This window comes from Myotis yumanensis, unplaced genomic scaffold, assembly GCF_028538775.1.
Source record: "Myotis yumanensis isolate MYYU_CA2020_CCGP unplaced genomic scaffold, mMyoYum1.0.hap1 SCAF_1, whole genome shotgun sequence".
NCBI lineage: Eukaryota > Metazoa > Chordata > Mammalia > Chiroptera > Vespertilionidae > Myotis > Myotis yumanensis.
Genome location: NW_027223752.1, coordinates 197,956,974 through 197,977,676, shown reverse-complemented (window position 1 = coordinate 197,977,676; position 20,703 = coordinate 197,956,974). Strand labels below are relative to the sequence as shown.

Sequence of the window (20,703 nt, the reverse complement as noted above, 5' to 3'; positions counted from 1 at the left end):
AAAATAGATAGGGGGTTAGCACTGGCACAAAGTAGAAAAAAAAACAGGTAGACAGATTTTCCTGGGAAACTCACTAGGCTACAACCTGTCAATATGTTGATCTTGTGGAATCCACATGCCTGTCAGCAGGGCATTATTTATACACTCAGGAGAAAGTTTATTGCGAACACCAACTTTATAATTTCTCAAGGATCTGCAAATCAGCAGTGAAGCCCTCCTTAGCTATAATCCATATTTACTCATATAATAGTCTTCAGTCTGGAAAGGGGCAAAAGAGAAAGTTGTATGTCTGTGCCATTATTTTCACTAAATATTTGTTAAAATCTATATACAAGAAGCTTTCATAATTCTAAAATTGAATATTTAAAATTTGCAACATTAATGCATAAAATGATTCCTAGTTAAATGTAGTTTGGGAATTACAAACATTTAACAAGCATATGATCATCAAGCTTTAATCTACTAGAACAAAGAACTTCTGCACTAGAGACCAGTTTTGGCTGTGATCCAGTCTCGATAGTAGGCTACTCGAGTGTAGACGCCAGGCTTGTTTGGAAGAGCACATTCAGCTCCCCAGCTTACAATGCCAACAAGGAACCAAGTGCCTTTATGATCTGCTATAACCAGAGGTCCACCAGAGTCACCCTAGAAAGAAAAAGAATATGTACAATTACTATAATTCAAAGATGAATACTACATTTTTTTCTTCTGTAATAAAGTTAGGGAGGGACAGAAAAAGGAGAAAAACAGTATTTAAACATTAAAAGGATTCTAGTGTGGAATATTTTTGTGTTCTCTAATCATTTATTTAAATAAAAGATATCAGTCTATGTCTTTGGATATAAAATACAATAATGGAAAACAAGTATGAAAAACTTCAACTCTCCCTAACCGGTTTGGCTCAGTGGATAGAGCGTCGGACTGTGGACTGAAGGGTCCCAGGTTCAATTCCGGTCAAGGGCATGTACCTTGGTTGCGGGCATATTTCCAGTAGGGGATGTGCAGGAGGCAGCTGGTCGATGTTTCTCTCTCATCGATGTTTCTAACTCTCTATCCCTCTCCCTTCCTCCCTGTAAAAAATCAATAAAATATATTTAAAAAAAAAACACTTCAACTCAACTGTTACCTAAAAGCTATTGAAGGTATTGTTGCTAATGTAATCATCAGTATGATGAAGAATTATCTGAGTATCTCCCAAAACTCTCTTATTTTCAGACAAATGCTGGGGAAAAGGAAGGTTTTTATTTACTCACCACCAACATTGGACTCGTGATTTCCATTCTTGTGTAAACATCTCTCCAATTTTCAGAATTGTGTAATTTGGCTAAACTACCCTCTACACTCCTTATGGTTTTAATCTACTAATATTTAGGTCATTTTTCTAGAATGATTGAACACATTGGCATTTGGATTTTCCTTTGCTCTAATCCTTCACATCATCGTGGATAATTCAATATCTATTGGATGAAACCACAGTCTCTTGGTTTCCTTACTTCTGATAATCTGGACACATTAAACATTTCCATGTCACTTCTGGACAGGGTTGCATAGAGGTAAACGGCAAACTTTTCATCACCTGGAACTGCTCTACCTTTTAAATGCTATTTTTCTTCATTATGATTGCATGTACCTGTCCCTTCAGTACTCTCATTCCACCACTTTTCACTCTACACCTGCTTTTCAGCCTCATTAAGAATGCCAGTTCTTTTTAAAAAAATATATTTTATTGGTTTTTTATAGAGAGGAAGAGAGAGGGATAGAGAGTTAGAAACATTGATGAGAGAGAAACATTGATCAGCTGCCTCCTGCACACCCCTTACTGGGGATATGCCCGCAAACAAGGTACATGCCCTTGACTGGAATGGAACCTGGGACCCTTCAGTCTGCAGGCCGGACACTCTATCCACTGAGCCAAACTGGTTAGGGCAAGACTGTCAATTCTTGACTCCTCCCTTTTCTCCTAGTGTATTTACTTCTTACTTTCCATTTTTCTTCATGTGACTATATTCCATAATTTATCCAAACCACTGCTCTTTCAACAGGATTCTCAGTTTCTTACCTTCCCATCATAATCCAGGCCAAACCATATTCTGTGAAAAAATACTACATTACAAATTTACATCCTTGCACTAACACCTCTCTTCAATAGTTATTTGTCTCCAATCATATTACTTTCTCATTTTTTAAGAGCAACCAATCATAACTTTTCTCATTTCCCAATTTTAAAAAAATCATTATTTCTTTTTTAATTGTGTAAAATATACATAACATAAAAGTCACTTTTCTAACCATTTGAGTATATAGTTCTATGGCATTAAGTATGTTGATATTGTTGTGTGATCATCACCACCGTCCATCTCCAGAGCCTTCTTCATCTTGCAAAACTGAAATTTTATGCCCATTAAACTGTATAACTCTCCATTGTTCCCTTTCCCCAGCTCCTGGCAACTGCCATTCTACTTTCTGTATCTATGAATTTGACTGCTACAAGTACCTCATCTGAGTGGAGTATTTGTCCTTTTGTGACTGGCTTATGTCACTTAGCATAATATCTTCAAGGTTCATTCATGTTGTAACATATGTCAGACTTTCCTTCCCTTTTTAAGGCTAAATAACATTTCATTATATATATGTAAACCATGGTATATATGTCCCATGCTATATACGTGTGTGTGTGTGTATGTGTGTACATATAATGCTTTGTTTATGTTTTTATTCATCAATGGACATTTGGGTTGCTTCCATCTTTTGGCTATTAAGAATAATATTTCTATGAACATAGATGTACAAATATCTAGTTGTGTCCCTGCTTTCAATTCTTTTGGGTATTTACCCAATTTTGGATTGGATGGTATTTTTTTGAGGAACCACCCTGTTGCTTTCCATAGAGGCTGTGCCATTTTACATTCCTACCAGCAGTGCACAAAGCTCATTTAACAATTTTTAAAAATCTGGTTCCCTGACTCTGAATCTAATGTCTTAGTATCAAATTCATAGAGTAAGTGGAGACTAACAGTAGGAATCTTTCCAAGTTTTGTCTTTGTCCCTACTGACTTTGCAACTCACCTACATCAGCCCTACACCTGTATCTACTCTCTTCTTTAGAGTAATATATGTATTTAGTTGTTTCCAAGACTAATCTGTTCTTTGGATCAAGAACCTTGTTCTATAAATAGTCTTTTGTTTTGTTTTGCCTACCTGAAAAATGACAATCTTTCTTGATCTTATTATTTTAATATATATATGTACGTATATATATATACATAAATATATACACATACAATCAATATATATATACATACAATCGATATATATACATACATACATACATACATACATATTGATTTTAGAGAGGGGGAGAAGGAGAGAGAGATAGAAACATCAATGAAGAGAGAGAATCATTGATCAGCTGCTTCCTGCATGCCCCCTACTGGGGATTGAGCCCACAACCTGGGCATGTGCCCTTGTCCGGAATCGAACCTGGGACCTTTCAGTCTGCAGGCTGAGGCTCTATCCACTGAGCCAAACCAGGTAAGGCTTTCTTGATCTTAAGACCTCCTTATGGCCTTATCATCCTTTCATAGCTAAGTGATTTAAAGTAGTAGTTTACATTGAACTTTCCATATTCTCATCTCACTCTTAACTTCTAAATGGCGTTTCTTCTCCACCAATGCAACTTCCCAAACTATATTGACACAATTTTAGTAGAATTTGATGGGCTCTTTCCAGCATTTATCTTATTTGACTTTTCTATGGCATGTATCACTATAAACTATTCCCTTTTTCTGATTCTGAGACTCTTGTGACACCAAATTTCTCTTGCTTTTCTGATCTTTATTATCTCTTAGTGTTGCCCATTAAAACATGTATAACTGAATTCTGTTATTTATGTGCTTTTTATTTTGCACACTTTATTTGAGGAATTGTATTCATGCTCACAAATTTAACTACCACTCAGATGGCAATGGCTTTTCATATGTATCTCTAGCCAGAAGTCTTTCCTGATCGCAAGATTTTTATTTTCAATTAGAGGCCTGTTGCATGAAAATCGTGCCCTCTTGCAGCCCAGGAGCCCTCGGGGGATGTCTGACTGACAGTTGGACATCCTTAGTACTGCTGTGAGGGGGGAGAAGCTCCCTCCACCACCGCTGTGCTCACCAGCCGTGAGCCTGGCTTCTGGCTGAGCAGCACTCCCCCTGTAGGAGCGCACTGACCACCAGGGAGCAGCTCCTGCATCGAGCGTCTGCCTCCTGGTGGTCAGTCACAACATAGCGACCGGTAGTTCCACTGTTCGATCGATTTGGATATTAGTCTTTTATTATAAAGGACTAGAGGCCCGGTGCACAAAAAATTGGGCACTGGAGGAGGGGGGGATCCCTCAGCCCAGCTTGCCCCCTATCACATACTGGGAGCCCTAGGGGATGTCCTACTACCTGCTCCCTGCTCCCCTTGGGGAGCGGGCCTAAGCCACAGTCTGGCCTCCCTTTGTGGAAGGCGACCGGGCTGATCAGGGGAAGGCACCAGCCCCATCACCCCGCTGCTGCAGCCACTGCCAGTCACCACAGCCACCAAGGTGTTTTCATCAACATGGACTCCAGTCCCTTTACCATGAAAAAATGACAACTTTCTTTAGGCATTTTCAAGATGTGTCTGTCACAGGATATGACATTTCTTTCTTTCTTTTTTTATCCTCACCTGAGGATATGTTTCCATTGATTTTTAGAGAATGTGGAAGAGAAAGGGAAAGACAGAGAGAAACATCAAAGTGAGAGGAACACTTTGATTGGTTGCCTCCTGCATGAGCCCTGACCTGGGCCCAGGCCAGGGAGGAGCCTGAAACCTAGGTACATGCCCTTAGTCAAAATTGAACCCAGACCCAGCAGTGGGCAGGCCGAGGCATTATCCACTGAGCAAAAGCAGCTAAGACAGGATATGACATTTCTTAACCCTCCATCAGCGGACCTTCCTTTTTTTCTCCAGGAGTGTGGTAAAAAACCCTAGATCAACTATTTGGATTCTTATTACCCAAGTTACTAAGAATATTACCAGTGGCATACAGGGAGCTAAGCCAATGAGCAGTCAGAAAAGGTGTTTCCTCTGTAGTTCACACCAATTGCCGGCTTGGCCCCTGCTACCCCCGATTGCTGGAACCGCCCCTACACAGGCCTAACGCCTCTGGCCAAGGCCTTAGGCCTGGGCAGGGGACCCCTAGCTCCCACCATCGCCGCCCCTACACAGGCCTAACGCCTCTGACCAAGGCATTAGGCCTGGGCAGAGGACCCCCAGCTCCCACCATCCCCGGCTCCCCCCCTGCTACCTGTGATCGCTGGCACCATCCCTGCCCAGGCCTAACGCCTGTGGCCCAGGCATTAGGCCTGACAGGGAACTCCCCACAATCGCCAACTCGGAACCTGCTCCCTGCGATTGCCAGCTCCGCCCCTGCCCAGGCCTAATGCCTCTCACTGAAGCATTAGGCCTGGGCAGGGGACCCACAGCTCTCCGTGATCTCTCGCTCCACCCCTGCCCAGACCTAACGCCTGTGGCCAAGGCATTAGGCCTGGGCAGGGGATCCCCAGCTCCCCGCAATTGCCGGCTCCGCCCCTGCCTAGGCCTAATGCCTCTGAGGCGTTAGGCCTGGGCAGGGGACCCCCAGCTCCCCGCAATCCAGGGCTCTGCCCCTGCTCCCGACCATCCCAGCTCCGCCCATGCCCAGGCCTAACGCTTCTGACCGAGGCGTCAGTCCTGGGCAGGGGATCTCTCAGCTCTGATTGCAGGCTCTGATAGCCGATAGCTGCTGGGCGCCTATGTATGCAAATTAACCGCCATCTTTGTTGGCGGTTAATTTGCATATCACGCTGATTAGCCAATGGGAGGTGTAGTGAAGGTATGGTCAATTACCCTGTTTGTCTATTATTAGATAGGATAGTATAATGGATATATCCACCTGGATATCCCACAGGCACCTCAAATTTAGCATACCCCAACTGAACTTTCACCTCCTCAAACCTGTTCTTTCTCATTTACACCCTCTCTCCAGTTGCTCAGGGAGAAATATGGGAGTTAACATTATACTGCTCCTTTTTTTTTCATCCTCACATATAATCCATCCCACCATCTTGTCTACTCAACTATTATTGTTTCTTTCTTCCTACTGTGTCTTAGTTGAAGCCCTCCTTGCCTTTCTCAGACCATATCTAATCTAATAATGGACAAACATGGTAATTTACTGTACCTTCGCTACGCCTCCCATTGGCTAATCAGCGTGATATGCAAATTAACTGCCAACAAGGATGGCGGCTAATTTGCATACTGCAGGCAGGGTGGGACAGAACCAACCACCAGCGCGCTGCCATCCAGGGCAGGCCGGCTGCCCAGGAAGGCACGCCCGCCCCAGAAGCCCCCAGCAGCCGGCAGGGTGAATCAAAAATAAAACCCACTTTAAATATAAAGACACAGATAGATTAAAAGTAAATGAATTAAGCTGCAGCCTGTTTTGCTCAGTGGATAGGGCATTAGCCCATGGACTGAAGGGTCCCAGGTTTGATTCCAGTCAAGGGCATGTACCTCAGTTGCTGGCTTTATCCCCAGTCCCTATCAAAGCATGTGCAGGAGGCAACCAATCAATGTGTCTCTCCCTTTCCCTTCACTCTCTCTAAAATTCAATGGAAAAATATCCTTGGGTGAAGATAAACAAAAAAAAAGTAAATGAATTAAGTAACATTAAAGAGATTATAAGAAAAATATATTCCAAATTTTGTTAGTTGTATAATGGTTATGTTTAAATTATTAACACCTAAGAAATTGGGTGAAGGGTACATATAATATGCTGTAGTATTTTATAGTTTTTTTACATGTATGAGATTATTTCAAATTAAAATATTAAAAAATTAAAAATTAATAAAATATTAATTGAATTGTGTATGCATTACATGAAAAATCTCGTAATTGCTTCTAGCATAATTTATTAAACTGTGCTAAAATTTACAAGGGTTCAATTAAAAAATATCTTAATTCTAAATGATATAATAGAAAATATATAGTAGTGCAGTTATAAGCACTTATCTGAAAATAAAAATTTGCAGAAGTGAATTTAAAGAAGGGATTAACCAAAGAAAATATATGCACAACCATGGACACAAACAACAGTATGGTGATGGCCAGAGAGAAGTGGGGGGCAAGAGGTGGGTAGAGGGGGCAAAAGGGGGGAAATAGGGACATCCTATATAATAATAATAAAAGGCTAATATGCACATTGACTGAATGGCAGAATGGCCGGTTGCTATGATGCGCACTGGCCACCAGGGGGCAGACACTTAATGCAGGAGCTGCCTCCTGGTGGTCAGTGCACTTCCATATGGGGAGTGCCACTCAGCCAGAAGCTGGCTCATGGCTGGCCAGTGCAGTGGTGGTGGCAGGAGCCTCTCCCACCTCTGTGGCAGCACTAAGAATGTCCAACTAATGGTTTAGACCCGATCCTTTGGGGGCCTAAACCTTTAGATGGACATGCCCCAAGGGCTCCCTGGCTGCCAGAAGGATGTCTGACTGCAAGCTTAGGCCTGTTCCCCCTGGGAGTGGGCCTAAGTCGACAGGAGGACATCCCCCAAGGGGTCCTGGACTGTGAATGGGCGCAGGCCGGCCTGAGCGATCCCTCCCTCCCCGCCAGTGCACAAATTTTTGTGCACTGGGCATCTAGTATATATAAATTTTTAATTGATTTCAGAGAGGAAGGGAGAGGGAGAGAGAGAAACATCAATGATGAGAGAGAATCATTGATCAGCTGCCTTCTGCATGCCCCCCACTGGGGATCAAGCCACAACACAGGCATGTGCCCCCAAATGGAATCAAACCCAGGACCCTTCACTCCGCTGACACTCTATCCAGTGAGCCAAACAACACAGGGCTCAGAAAAATATTTTAATAGATCACATTATCTCTAGCTCACTTGCTTTCAGACTGTCTTACACTCTGCATACATTAGATTTGGCAAGTAGACAATCATTAATAATCTTGACTAGTGGACTGGTAGGGTAAAAGTCTGCAAGCAGTGGGTCAGAAAGTGAGTAAATTGAGAGTATGGAACAATGATGGTAAAGAATTCTTTAGAGATTTGATCAAGAAGGGGAAAAGAAAGACTGAGTATGATATATTGAGGGAGAGACCTAATAATGCTTGCAGAATATGTGGAAGAGTATATTAGAGTGGGACAGTTTAGAGAATATGGAAGAAAGTTCAAATTAATAGAAAGTTCAAATATCTGTATAGATGGAAAGATAGTGGATGAAGAACACAGGTAAGAGATTAGCTTCAAATAGTAGGATATACTTGTTCATTGTGAGCCTGGAAGGTGAAGATAAATGTATCAGGTAAAAAAAAATTACTAAAGGAGTTTTCATGTGATTGCTTTCATTTTTTTTTCTAGTTAGTAGGAGGAAATGTCATAAATTAAGGATTATAAGACTGTGGTTTAAAGTAGTAGTTTACATTACTGTGATACATTCAAAAAAAGTAATAAAAATTTGACACAGCATCAAGAAATATGCATTAAAGAATTCAACAGTGTGTTAAAGACCTGGCTGTGATTATATAGCATAGATTTACAAGGCTATAACATGTTTTCTCGCTGTGCTAAGGAGCTCACATATAAAAGCAAATATGGTAGATAGATTTCTCAGTGATTAGAGATTATTAGGATGGGTGTGGGGGAAATAGAAGATGGAGAAGTCATTGAGGGTGGTGTCACGAGAGTGGTTGAAATAATAAAACATACATTCTAGAAGCATAAAATTAGAAGACTGTCGTAGGCTGAGAGTGGGCTGGGAGAAAAAGGAGAGAAACAAGGATTTAAGCTTGTCATGACTTGGAAGAATAGGTTTAGTGGGACAGTTGGAAAGCTGGGAATCTGTAATTAGAGATGATAATTATGTACTGCAAGTACTTGTTTGCATGTCTTCTCGCTCCAGAGGTTAGGAATAATACTCTATTCATTTTCAACTTCCCTGCACCTAGCACATAGTTAGTAGTGAGTAAATTGCATGAAAGAATGAGTTAATAAAATAAGAGTCTTCCTGGATTTATCACTGATTCTGCCTGTCTAAATAACTATAGTAGTACTTTTTGTTAGCTCTATATGATTGCTTATAAATAGCATCAGGAGTGTTTGAAGCATATAAATCATAAGGAAAGGCAGCTTAGAATGGCATTTGGAGCATAAGCTATAGAGCCCAATTTCCTGGGCTTAAATCTCAGTTCTGCCATTTAATCCTGTGTAACTTTAGACAAATTACTTGCTCTCTGTCTCAGACTCTATCTGAGAAATAAGGTTTATAATAGTACAAACATCCATCACAGAACTGTCATAACAAATAAATTAATATTTTTAAAGATCTTAAAACAGTGTCTGGCACATGGAGATGCTATATAAGCTTTGTTAAATAAAGAAAATATTTAGGGTGTTGGAGCCACCCTAAATTAAGAAAGTTCTATGATTTGATGTTGAACTCAGTTGTATGTTTCTCAGTGAAAGAGGACAATTGAACTAAAGTCACCAATATATTTCATTTGGTCTCTATTGTTACTCCAGATTGAGTCTCTTCACCATTCCCACTCAGCTTCTTATAATAGTAAGGGTGGCTTAGGATTTTAGTACTTTAATGGGACCTATCAGAAAGCAACATAATTTTAATTAGCTACTTTGGCTATAAAACATACTTAAGCTTTAAATAGTTGTCAATCTTTTGAGAAAATGGAACTGGTTAATTGGAAATTAAAAATTACAAAAAAAAATCTTCTTGAAAATGGAATAGGCAGACTTACCTGGCAGGCATCCACCTTTCCCTTCAGAAACCCAGCACACAACATTCCAGGTGTGATCACACCACTATATATCTTTTCCCTATTGCAGGTCTTATTATCTATAATCTTCACAGCTCCTTTTTGGAGTATATTAGGAATTGTTCCTAAAGGAAGAAGAGATTTTATAATTTTTGCTAAAGTCAATATTAATTAGTTCCTCTGGTTAGGTTATTAGTACCTAACACTGTATGCAATTTTCAAATAAGTGTAAAACATTTTAATTGTCTCCTTTCCTAGTAAGAAAGAAATATTAACAACACAGCAAGCTATTGTTAAAAATGATCATATTTTGAAAGAGTGTGTCCTTTCATATGTGATGGGATTTTTCCTTTAGAGTTATTTTGTAATTTTATATTTATTACTAGTAGCCCGATGCACAAAAATTTGTGTACTTGGGGGGGGGGGGTCCCTCAGTTATTAAACATTTATCAGCACAACACTGACCACATTGGTGGTGGTGGTGGTCTTTTCAGAATGTGTTATATTATGCAGATGAAAATCTATTTAAACAGCTTTGATGTAGATATTTTCAAAGATGGAAGAATTGTCCCTGTCAACTATTTTAGTTGATTCATATCTTCACTGATTGTCATCATTGCAAAGTTTTCAGTCCCCATATGGATTGCTGGATATAATAGGTCATGCGCTGTCCCTGTCCTTTGTAGCCTTGGTTACCTTAAGGACTCTAGTTTTCCATTTATATGTTTAAATACCAACCTTACCGGCTTAAAAATGTAAGTTTTAACACTGCTCTCTCTGTTCTGTATCCTTCTGATGAAAAGTGGAGTTGGGTTGCAGCACAGGAGAGAAATTCAGAAGGGGAATATTGAAGTAATGACTACAGTAGGAGAAGAGGGAACCTATTTCCCTGGCCACAAGCGCTGGTGCCATGGACCACAGGGCTGGCAGCTTCTCTGGGTGGCTGCAGCCTGGGACCTCAGGCGGGTGGCTTGTCTGTCTCCTGGGCGGCTTCTTCTTCTGTGCTTCCAGGGAGGGCAGTCAGTTATGTGTATATGTGTGTGCATGCAAGCATAGGCGTGTACATGTGTGTATGTGGAAATCTGCTGGGCAAGTCAAAACCATAGAAGAGTTGCCCCCTCTCTCTTGAATCTTCCAGAGATATCCCCCACTTTTTTATTCTATCACTAATGGAGAGTCAGTATTTGCAGTCAGCCAGCCAGTGACTCTCTCAGTGTCTATTTCTGACTTCTTCTTTCCCTGTCTGTCTTCCAACCCTTAATCATATTTCCACCTAGATGCATCATTTTTACTCCCAATATGCTGTATAGAGAAGGAGTCAAGATGCTGTCTTCCCATGAATAGTACTCAGTAACAAACCAATTGCATTTTAGTTGGGCAATGCCCCTACCCACACTTCAAATCCCTTCCACCATGCATTTCTGTTTCCCTTTTTGTTTGTTGGATTGTTTTGCTGCTCCTTCTCCTGACCCCACCACCCTTGGATTGTAATGTAAAATTCTTTTACCATGTCAAGAAATTATTAAAAATACAGGTACTTTGAAAAAAAAATACAGGTACTTCTCTGAACACCAGCAGGGATGGGGCAGGGACGAGGTGGCTGCTGGCGGCCGCCTCTTCCCTGCCCTGCCCAGTTTCTCCGATCACCGGCCAGGGGTGGGCAAAGGAGGCCCTGGTTCTCTGATCACGGGCAGGGGGGCAGGGCAACTGGCTCTTGCCTGCCACCTGGGTTTCTGACCACCCTCAGTGGCAGACAGCTTCTTCTGTCCTTCCCCTTTCACCTCCCAGCATTGTGCCTACATATGCAAATTAACCGCCATCTTTGTTGGCGGTTAACCTCCATCTTTGTTGGCAGTTAATTTGCATATCGCCCTGATTAGCCAATGGGAAGCGTAGTGAAGGTACGGTCAATTACCATGTTTGTCTATTATTAGATAGGATATGTATACCCTATAAAACAAAATGAAAAATTCATATTCCAGAAACATACATTTTATGATCTTTTAAAAGATTTTCTGCTGTTACCATAATTCTGAATCTTAGAAATAATTTTAGGTTCATTTCCTTCTGCTTTCAAATGCATTTATGAATATAACTAGCCACTAAATATTTACATTATAAGGGTCATCAGGATGCACGTGTTTAAATGGTCTTTGCTCAGGTATTACCTTATCACAGAGGGCTACTCATTTCACTCCATCAAAATTGCCCAGTCCTCTGTAGTCCTTATTTTTTCTATGGTCCTCACCTGCACAAAACATGCTGTGTAATGTACTTATTGATTATATTTTATGATTATTATCTGTTTTTCTTTGCTAAGAATGTAAGCTTTATAAGGACAAGACTATTTGTTTATTTAATTTATTAATATCTCCAATCCACTTGAAACAAAGCTGATAATGAATATAAATGTTTTTTGAATTAATGAATTAATGAATGAATGAAATGGAGGAAAATGAATTACTTATTCAAGTAATATATTTCTATAAAAACTGCCGCCGAAACCGGTTTGGCTCAGTGGATAGAGCATCGGCCTGCAGACTGAAAGGTCCCAGGTTCGGTTCCGGTCGGGGGCATGTGCCTGGGTTGCGGGCACATCCCCAGTGGGAGATGTGCGGGAGGCAGCTGATCGGTGTTTCTCTCTCATCGATGTTTCTAGCTCTCTGTCTCTCTCCCTTCCTCTCTGTGAAGGTCAATAAAATATATTTAAAAATAAAAATAAATAAAAACTGCCATTGTTAAGGGAAATTATAGTAAACTAGAGGCCCAGTGCACAAAAATTTGTGCACTCGGGGGGGAGTCCCTCAGCCTGGCCTGTGCCCTCTCACAGTTTGGGACCCCTCGGGGGATGTCCACCTGCTGGCTTAGGCCTGCTCCCTGGGGGATTGGCCCTAAGCTTGCAATCAGACATCCCTCTGGAAGCTTGGGAGCCCTTGGGGGATATCCACTTGCCAGAGGGGAGCAGGCCTAAGCTGCAGTCAGACATCCTTAGCGCTGCTGAGGAGGCAGGAGAGGCTCCCACCACCACTGCTGTACTGGCAGCCTTCAGCCTGGCTTGTGGCTGAGCAGAACTCCCCCAGTGGGACTGCACTGACCACCAGGGGGCAGCTCCTGCATTGAGCATCTGCCCCCTGGTGGTCAGTGTGCGTTATAGTGACCAGTCATTCCCAGTCATTCCCAGTCATTCTGCTGTTAGGGTCAATTTGCATATTACCCATTTATTATATAGGCTAGAGGCCTAGTGCATGGGTGGGGGCCAGCTGGTTTGCCTTGAAGGGTGTCCCGGATCAGGGTGGGGGTCCAGCTGGGGTGCTTGACCAGCCTGGGTGAGGTGCTGATGGCGGTTTGCAGGCTGTCCAAGCCCCCCAGTGGGGACCCTCACCCCATGAGAGTGGGGCCAGCCTGGGTGAGAGGCTTATGGCTGTTTGCAGGTTGGCCACAGCCCCTTCAGGGTGGGGGTCCTGCTGGGGTGCCTGGCCAGCCTGGGTGAGGGGCTGATGGCTGTTTGCAGGATGGCCACAACCCCTTCAGTGTGGGGGTCCCCACTAGGGTGCCTGGCCAGCCTGGGTGAGGGGCTGAGGGCCGTTTTCAGGCTGGCCACACCCCCTTCAGGGTGGGGGGTCCTGCTGGGGTGCCTGGTCAGCCTGGGTGAGGTGCTGATGGCTGTTTGCAGGCTGGCTACAGCCCCCAGCCACCTAAGCTCCAAGTAGAGGCTGGCTAGAAGCAGGTATCTGGGATTTATTTATCTTCTATAATTGAAACTTTGTTGCCTTGACCAGAGGCCACAGCCATCCAGGGCAGGAGGGAAGCTTGGCTTCCTCCATTGCCTGGGCAATCAAGCTTCCTGCTTGCTCCAGCTCTGTGGCTGCCAGCCGCCATCTTGGTTGGGTTAATTTGCATATAGTCATTCTGATTGGCTGGTGGGTGTGTCTTGGGGCATAGAGGAGGTGCGTTCAATTTGCATGTTTCTCTTTTATTAGATTAGATAGCTCTATGAAACTGTAGTTTTGTATGAAAGTTGTTGAGGATAATTTTCAATCTATTGCACATTATTCTTTCTAAAATGATGCAGAGAAAGTCTTTCTTAGGTTTAGTTTGTTTTAGGGAGTATTGTTTTTTAATTCCTAAAAATAAAGTCATGTAATGGAGGAGGGTTAGGAACTCACCATCAGTCTTTGATGTTCCCCATCCAGTGACCACCACGTCTGAATTGGGTGGGAATGTATAATTAGCTTCTGGAAGACATACTCTTCGAATGTTGCTTGTATATAATATTGGTGAAGAAAGATTCACGACAGCAATGTCATTCTCGTGTGCAGGGTAATGGTAGTCCTCATGAATTATAATATTCTTGATTTTTCGTTGTGCTTGTGGGTCACTTAAAAGAAGCCCAAAACTAACATTCCATTTTTGGGGATCATTGTTCCTAAAAAAAATAAACTTATTTATTAATATTGTATGCTTCTGAAAATAATTAGATATGTTTTGAATTTCTATAGTACATATAAGCATACAAAAATAAAGCTATATGTATGAGAAAAATTAAAAAATAACAAGATGGTTAGATTCTGAATAACTGAATAAGGTATATTTTAAAAGATAACCCATAAAAACTACATTTTATTCTTGTTTTTTCCAGAAAAGACTCAAGAGTGATTTAAATAGATTACTATGACAACACATGGTAAAAAGATTAAATAAAAAGTGGGCAAGCCTATGGGACAGAGTAAACATAGAAATTAAGGAAGTATCTAAATCCTCTTATATAATCATCCTATATAATAAAAGCCTAATATGCTATGTGTCTGACCATTCATTAAACTGTTCAACTGGTCTCTATGACACACACTGACCACCACGGGGTAGACACTCAGACTGGTAGATTAGCTTGCTGCTGGGGTCTGGCTGATTGGATTGGGTAGACAGGCCTCCCCCGCCTGATTGTGCACCAGTGGGGTCCCTTGGCCTGGCCTGTGCCCTCTCACAATCCAAGACACCTCAGGGGATGTTGGAGAGCCAGTTTTGGCCCGTTCCCTCAGGCCAGGCAGAGGGACCTCACTGGTACACAAATCTGTGCACTGGGCCTCTAGTTATAACTATAAATAGGAAGATATTTTATGTGCTAATCAACCAAGATACCATTGCTTGTATTTTTTATATATTTCTTTATTGATTTTAGAGAGAAAGGCAGAAGGAGAGAGAGAGAAACATCAATGAAGAGAGAGAATCATTGATCGGCTGCCTCCTGCACACCCCCTACTGGAGATCGAGAGCCCACAACTCAGCCATGTGCTCTTGGCTGGAATTGAATCTAGGACCCTTCAGTCAGCAGGCCGACGCTCTATCCACTGAGCCAAACTGGCTAGGGCATGGTACCATTACTTGTTAATTAAGAGTTTGTATATTAAGCATTGAAAATTAGAACTCTGGGACATTTTTAAACTCTCACGTTTGAGAGGAATTTTTGTTTAAAAATAAAATATATAAATGCTCTATAAAGCCAATAGAAATTATTGAAATGAACCATCAAACAAAGAGGTAAAAAAGCTTTTAGGAAAAAAACGGCAAACTTTGGTGTAATAATATATCCTTTAAAGAAATAATCATTTCAAATAGGGCTATAATATACATGGGAGGACACAGCATGAATTCAAATACCTATTAAGTAAGACCAAATGTAATAATGATGAGAAATAGAAGACTTATGTTCAATTTGGGATTTAGAGTTTCTTTATAAAATTAAATTAAGTGAATCTAGCTTAGTGATTTGCAACTGAGGGCTATTTTATCCTCCAGGACACATTTGGTATTATCTGGAGACATTTTTGCTTGTCAATCCTGAGGGAATGCTATTGGCATTTGGTAGGTAGAGGACAGGAATGCTGCTAAATATCTTTGAAATCACAGGTAGCCCCCCCTCCCCAAATAACAACAACAAGGACACACATAAAGAATTTTTTTGACTTAAAATGTCTATAAGTCACTGCTGACAAATCTGCATTAGCCTGAATATATCTATTTTTAAATTAATAATTCAATAAGTAATTTTAAGACTGTACAATGTTAAACAGTGGGAGGTGCTGTGTATGGCCATATTCTTGAAAGATATGTATCAAACTTTTAGGTACTTGAGTGCTTTGAAGCCTTTATGTGGTCCAGAGCTTACCTTATGAAACAGTGAGCAGCAGTGACAAGCCAATAGTTACTAATCAGAGTGGCTCCACATTGGTGGACACTGTTCTGTTGAAGGCTAGCTTGCCAGGGCCATTCCCCTTCCTTGGCATCCGTGCCCCCTGCTATTCTGTTGCCAGAGAAAGTTATTGTTCGCAGTCCACAACCTGCTCAAAATAGAGCTCATTAGCGTATAATGATATTCATATTGCTTATGCATACATTGCTCTAGTAAACAAATCCCCCATAATACATTTCACTGTTAACTATGAATTAAGGAAAAACTCAACAGACAGTCTTGGAAAAGTTAGGACTAACTTACTACTGACATGAGATTTCCTGAGCATTCAAAATAAATTGACATCTTCCTTCCCCAACCTCATCACTCACATACACTTTCTCTGTGTCTGTGTGGCCTTGCCTGTTGTAAGGGCTAAGTGAAATTAATATTTGAAATTGGAAGATAATAATTGTATAACCAGCTATGAAGTTGCATAGGGAAATGTGTGCCTTTTAATTTCATGAGCAGTTGTTTAGAGTAATGATTGCTATGAAACATTCATAGTAAAGAGTGAATGAATGTGAATATGAATGAGATATTTATGAGAGAAAGAGTAGACAAAAAAGTGTTCATACTCAAGTTACAATACACAATATCTGGATAAAAGGAATAACACATGAGGATATTCTCAAAGTTATATGCTTCTCTGAATCAAGACCACTTTCATGTCAATTTAGATTCAGATAAACTGCTAGACTCTTTAAAAAATTTATGATTTATTAATATAACTTTATTTTTATTGTTGACATTTTTACAGATATCCCCATTCCTCCACCTTTGCTAGCCCTTATCCATCCCCAATTCCTTTTTCCTCTGGTCATCACCACACTGTTGTCTGAGTGTATGGGTTATGCATGTATGTTATTTGGCTACTCCCTTCATTTTCTTTCATCTAGTCCCCTCCATTCCCCTCTGACAGCTGTCAGTAATGTTCCATGTATCTATGCCTCTGCTTCTATTTTGTTTGTCAGTTTTATTTTGTTCATTAGAGCCTACATATAAGTGAGATCATATAGTATTTGTCTTTCTCTGACTGGCTTATTTCCTTAGCATAGATTCTTAAGTCTTTAAAGCAAATATGCAATAATAGAACGACTTCACTGTTATTTTATCTGTCTGACTCTCTTTCTCTGATTCTTTTGACTATCTCATGTTACTCCAAATGAAGCACTGAGCTTATACCTTAACAGTTTATGGTATCTTTTAAATATTGTCAGTCTTACTAATAAATATTTTTTAGATGGCAGAAACTGTATCTTTAAAAAAATGTATCTCCATAAGCTATCCCAGAGAATCTACTATATACAAGGTACTCAACAAATGTTTGTAGAAATGAAGTCTGTCTAGTCTACTAATTCATGAGACATCTTGGAATAAACATGATATTTGACTGCAAAACCCTTTTCTGTAATGTGTAATGTTCCTAAGCATTTAGAGAGTGCCAAAAACTTGCCATAATCAACACTGTGGGCATAGATTAAAGTAGTGGCGCTTGATCAGGGACAGTTTGCACACCACCCTCCATCCCCAGGAGAAATTTGGCAATATCTGGCTGGAGACATTTTTGGTTGTAATAATTGAGGGTGGAGGTATTGGTATCTAGTGGGTAGAGGTCAGGAATGTTGCTAAAATTTTATGATATACAGGACTGTCCCTGAAACAAAGAATTATCTGGTCCATAATGTCAATAGTGTTAAAGTTGATAAACTCTGAGTTAGAGAAAGGAGTTTATGTCAAGGATGAGATTTAAATTAATCGGAAAGGTTAGATGATCAATTGCTTTACAGGGATGTTGTTAATTATACGTGACAAGATGTGTCATGAGATATTTTTTCCTGAGGGTGGAAAGGAATGAGAAGCACAGGGGAGGGACACGTAGACCTTTTAAAAGGCCTTCACTAGTCCTCTAAAGTCCTCAAGTATGTATATTGCTTCCGATTCCAGATTGTTCTGTTTGATACAACCCAAACTTCATTTGTTAAGGCATCCTCTTCATAAAAACCACTTAGCTGAAACAGAGCCTTTGTGATTGCTATTTTTGATGGGAGAGCTCTCACATTGACTCATTGAATGTAACTCCCTTGCCTTTTCCTCTTTCTTTCTACTCCTTAATCATGGTCCCTACAGAGGATAAAACAAACAATCCAGAACCCAAAGGTATAATGGTTCTTCCCTATCCTCCCTTCTGTTTGGACAACTCCTAAAGGAAATCAGCTTTTATTCAACTTCCTTGAGAGGAATATAAAAACAAAGATGCTTCTCTGTGAGCTAGGGGAAACTCCCCTGGGTGACTCTAACTTCCCTGTTTCTGCTCTTACTCAGCATTTTAATCTCATTCATAATTATTCATAAACTGCCATTCTGAGCTCTCTGTTAAGCTTTCAGCTGCTACCTCTTCAGTATTACCTTGTTATTACCTTGCTGAGATCTTACAGGGCACCTTGCTTTTGTTGTGTTAAAAGAGGTCAGAAGGTAAATTTCCAAGATTTTAGAATATAATGATTCTCTGGCTACTTTCAGAAACATCACCTATTGCTGCACTTTAAACACTTTATATCATGTTCCAAAACTTTATTTTTTTCTTTAAACTTGTTTGGTTTTGCTTGCCAACCTCTTTTTTCTCCCCTTTTATCTAAGGTACAATCAAAATCTCAGAGAGGCCAAGTCAAATTCAGATTACTGACCTAGATGGCTGTTTAGTGTTCTAGCTGGGGAATGAATAAATTTGCAGATCTCTTTCTTACCACCGCTTTTATTTGTGTCTTGACTACCTCTCCTCTACTAACCTGACAAATTCCTAGTTGTAGATTTTGATCACATCAGTACTAAAGTTTTAATTGGAATAAGTGATTTAAGATGTCTTATTAAGTTGCTTGAGGATTGTCCAGCCAAACTATATCAGAGAGAAAAGTAATACAGCTTTGTGCTGAACTTTTGCCCAGGTTGCTCAGAAATAATTATGCTGTGATTGAAGGATAATAAGAGCCACCAGGGTCAGTGTCACCTGTCTCTCGGGGGAGATTCCTCATCCAGCTACCCCAATTGGTCTCACTCCCCAGATAGGAGCAGTATTTCTGCTGACAGCCAGGTTGTAGCAACCAGAGATCACCTTTATCGGAGCAGCTATTAGGAGAATGGGAGCAGAAAGCCTTGGCCCGCACGTAAGGCACTCTACTTCTTAGCACATTAAGCTTGGCTTGTAGGGTCAGAATTCCATAGTGAGTTCCTAAACCTGAATTTTTCATAGGCAGAATAGAAAATCTAACAGCTGACATCTATTAAGTGCTTATTATGAGCCATGTACTCTCTTTTTAAAAGTATAAATTAGATATTTTTATTTTAAAAAAGTGTATTTTCAAAACAATATAATCTAGGGAAAGAGAGTAGCATTGTTTTACATTTTGAAAGTCTGTCTTAATAAAAGATGGCTGAATTTCTTATATCTGCTTCTTGTTTCAATCTACTGTTTTGGGTAAACTATATGAAGAAAATCTGGTTTCACACAGATATGCAGTTGGAAAATGGAGGAGTATTTTAATTCTTGTAAGTACTTTACTTGTGCTACATTCTTTTTTCTTTACAACTTGGAACTAAAGGCTTCAAGGTTAAATAATCTATATAAATTTACACAGTGATAAGTAGCAGATCTGGGTCTCAAACTGATAGGTAATACTGAAGAGGTAGCTGGTTTTAGATTTTAAGTGCTTAATTAACCCTAGATGCCCTGTGCCATTATGGCACGTGGTAGTGTTCCTCATTTTAAATCCATGATATCAGTTATTTTAGGGCCAACTTCAGTCACCTTCACACAAGTTTCTAAAAGCAGGCTTCCCATTACACCTTTATGGATACCACATTGACTCTCCAGTGGAGGTCTTTTTGCCATCCAAGAAATTAAGATTCACAAGAAAATAAGTATTTGTTGATGAACTTACAGGTATTAAGAAGATTTTCTGCTGTCGACATTTCTATGTCTAAAAGTCAAGGGAAAAGAAAATGGAAATATTTAAAAACATATTATTTTGATAGTAATTAATATTAAATACTTTTCTGTGGGGAATAGATTTTTATGTAGGCATAATTATTTATTCAATCTTCATTATATAATTTCTGTGTTTATAGATTAGCATAAAGAATAAAATCTTAGTACTCATTTTTCTGTCTAAAATTTCTCAAGTTTTCTAAAATAAGTAATTTTGTGAGTTTGATATTTTTAAAATTAATACTCTTTGTGTAATGTTTCAATTATTCAGAACATTTAATTAAGTAGGATATTTGTTTTCCATTCATTTTGGATAACAATTTTTATTTTTACTTTAGTAATAAGGCAGACTTTAACAACGTCTAATCATTTCTAGCAACTAGGGAACATTACAGGATGAGATTTACTCCAGAAAATTCTGAAAAATTGTCTGCAAAATTCCACATCCCTGCAAAATTGTAAACCTGTTTGATTTATAAGGGAGATGTGCAAGGAGAGGGTGAACAACTGAATCATGATAATGTGCACATTCCAGATGCTGAAAACTGTAAGTCAACTAGACATTTCTCTTTAAGTGTTTCTCTTCCCAGAAGAATCTCTAGCCTGACTGATAATGGCTCAGTGGTTGAGTGTCAACCTATGAACCAGGATGTCACGA

General features: G+C 40.1%; 1 protein-coding gene across 1 annotated transcript in view; it reads right to left on the bottom strand.

The window, feature by feature from the left end:
* Positions 1 to 483: 483 nt before the first annotated feature.
* Positions 484 to 20,703, bottom strand: part of LOC139007119 (transmembrane protease serine 11C-like) — a 54,427-nt gene continuing 34,207 nt past the window's right edge. Inside the window, exons 6-10 of the mRNA XM_070410203.1 lie at positions 19,999 to 20,037; positions 15,998 to 16,169; positions 13,998 to 14,257; positions 9,814 to 9,956; positions 484 to 645 (exon numbers count right to left, since the gene is read on the bottom strand). Of these exons, the coding sequence (XP_070266304.1) occupies positions 484 to 645; positions 9,814 to 9,956; positions 13,998 to 14,257; positions 15,998 to 16,169; positions 19,999 to 20,037 (776 nt within the window). The remainder of the gene's footprint in view (positions 646 to 9,813; positions 9,957 to 13,997; positions 14,258 to 15,997; positions 16,170 to 19,998; positions 20,038 to 20,703) is intronic.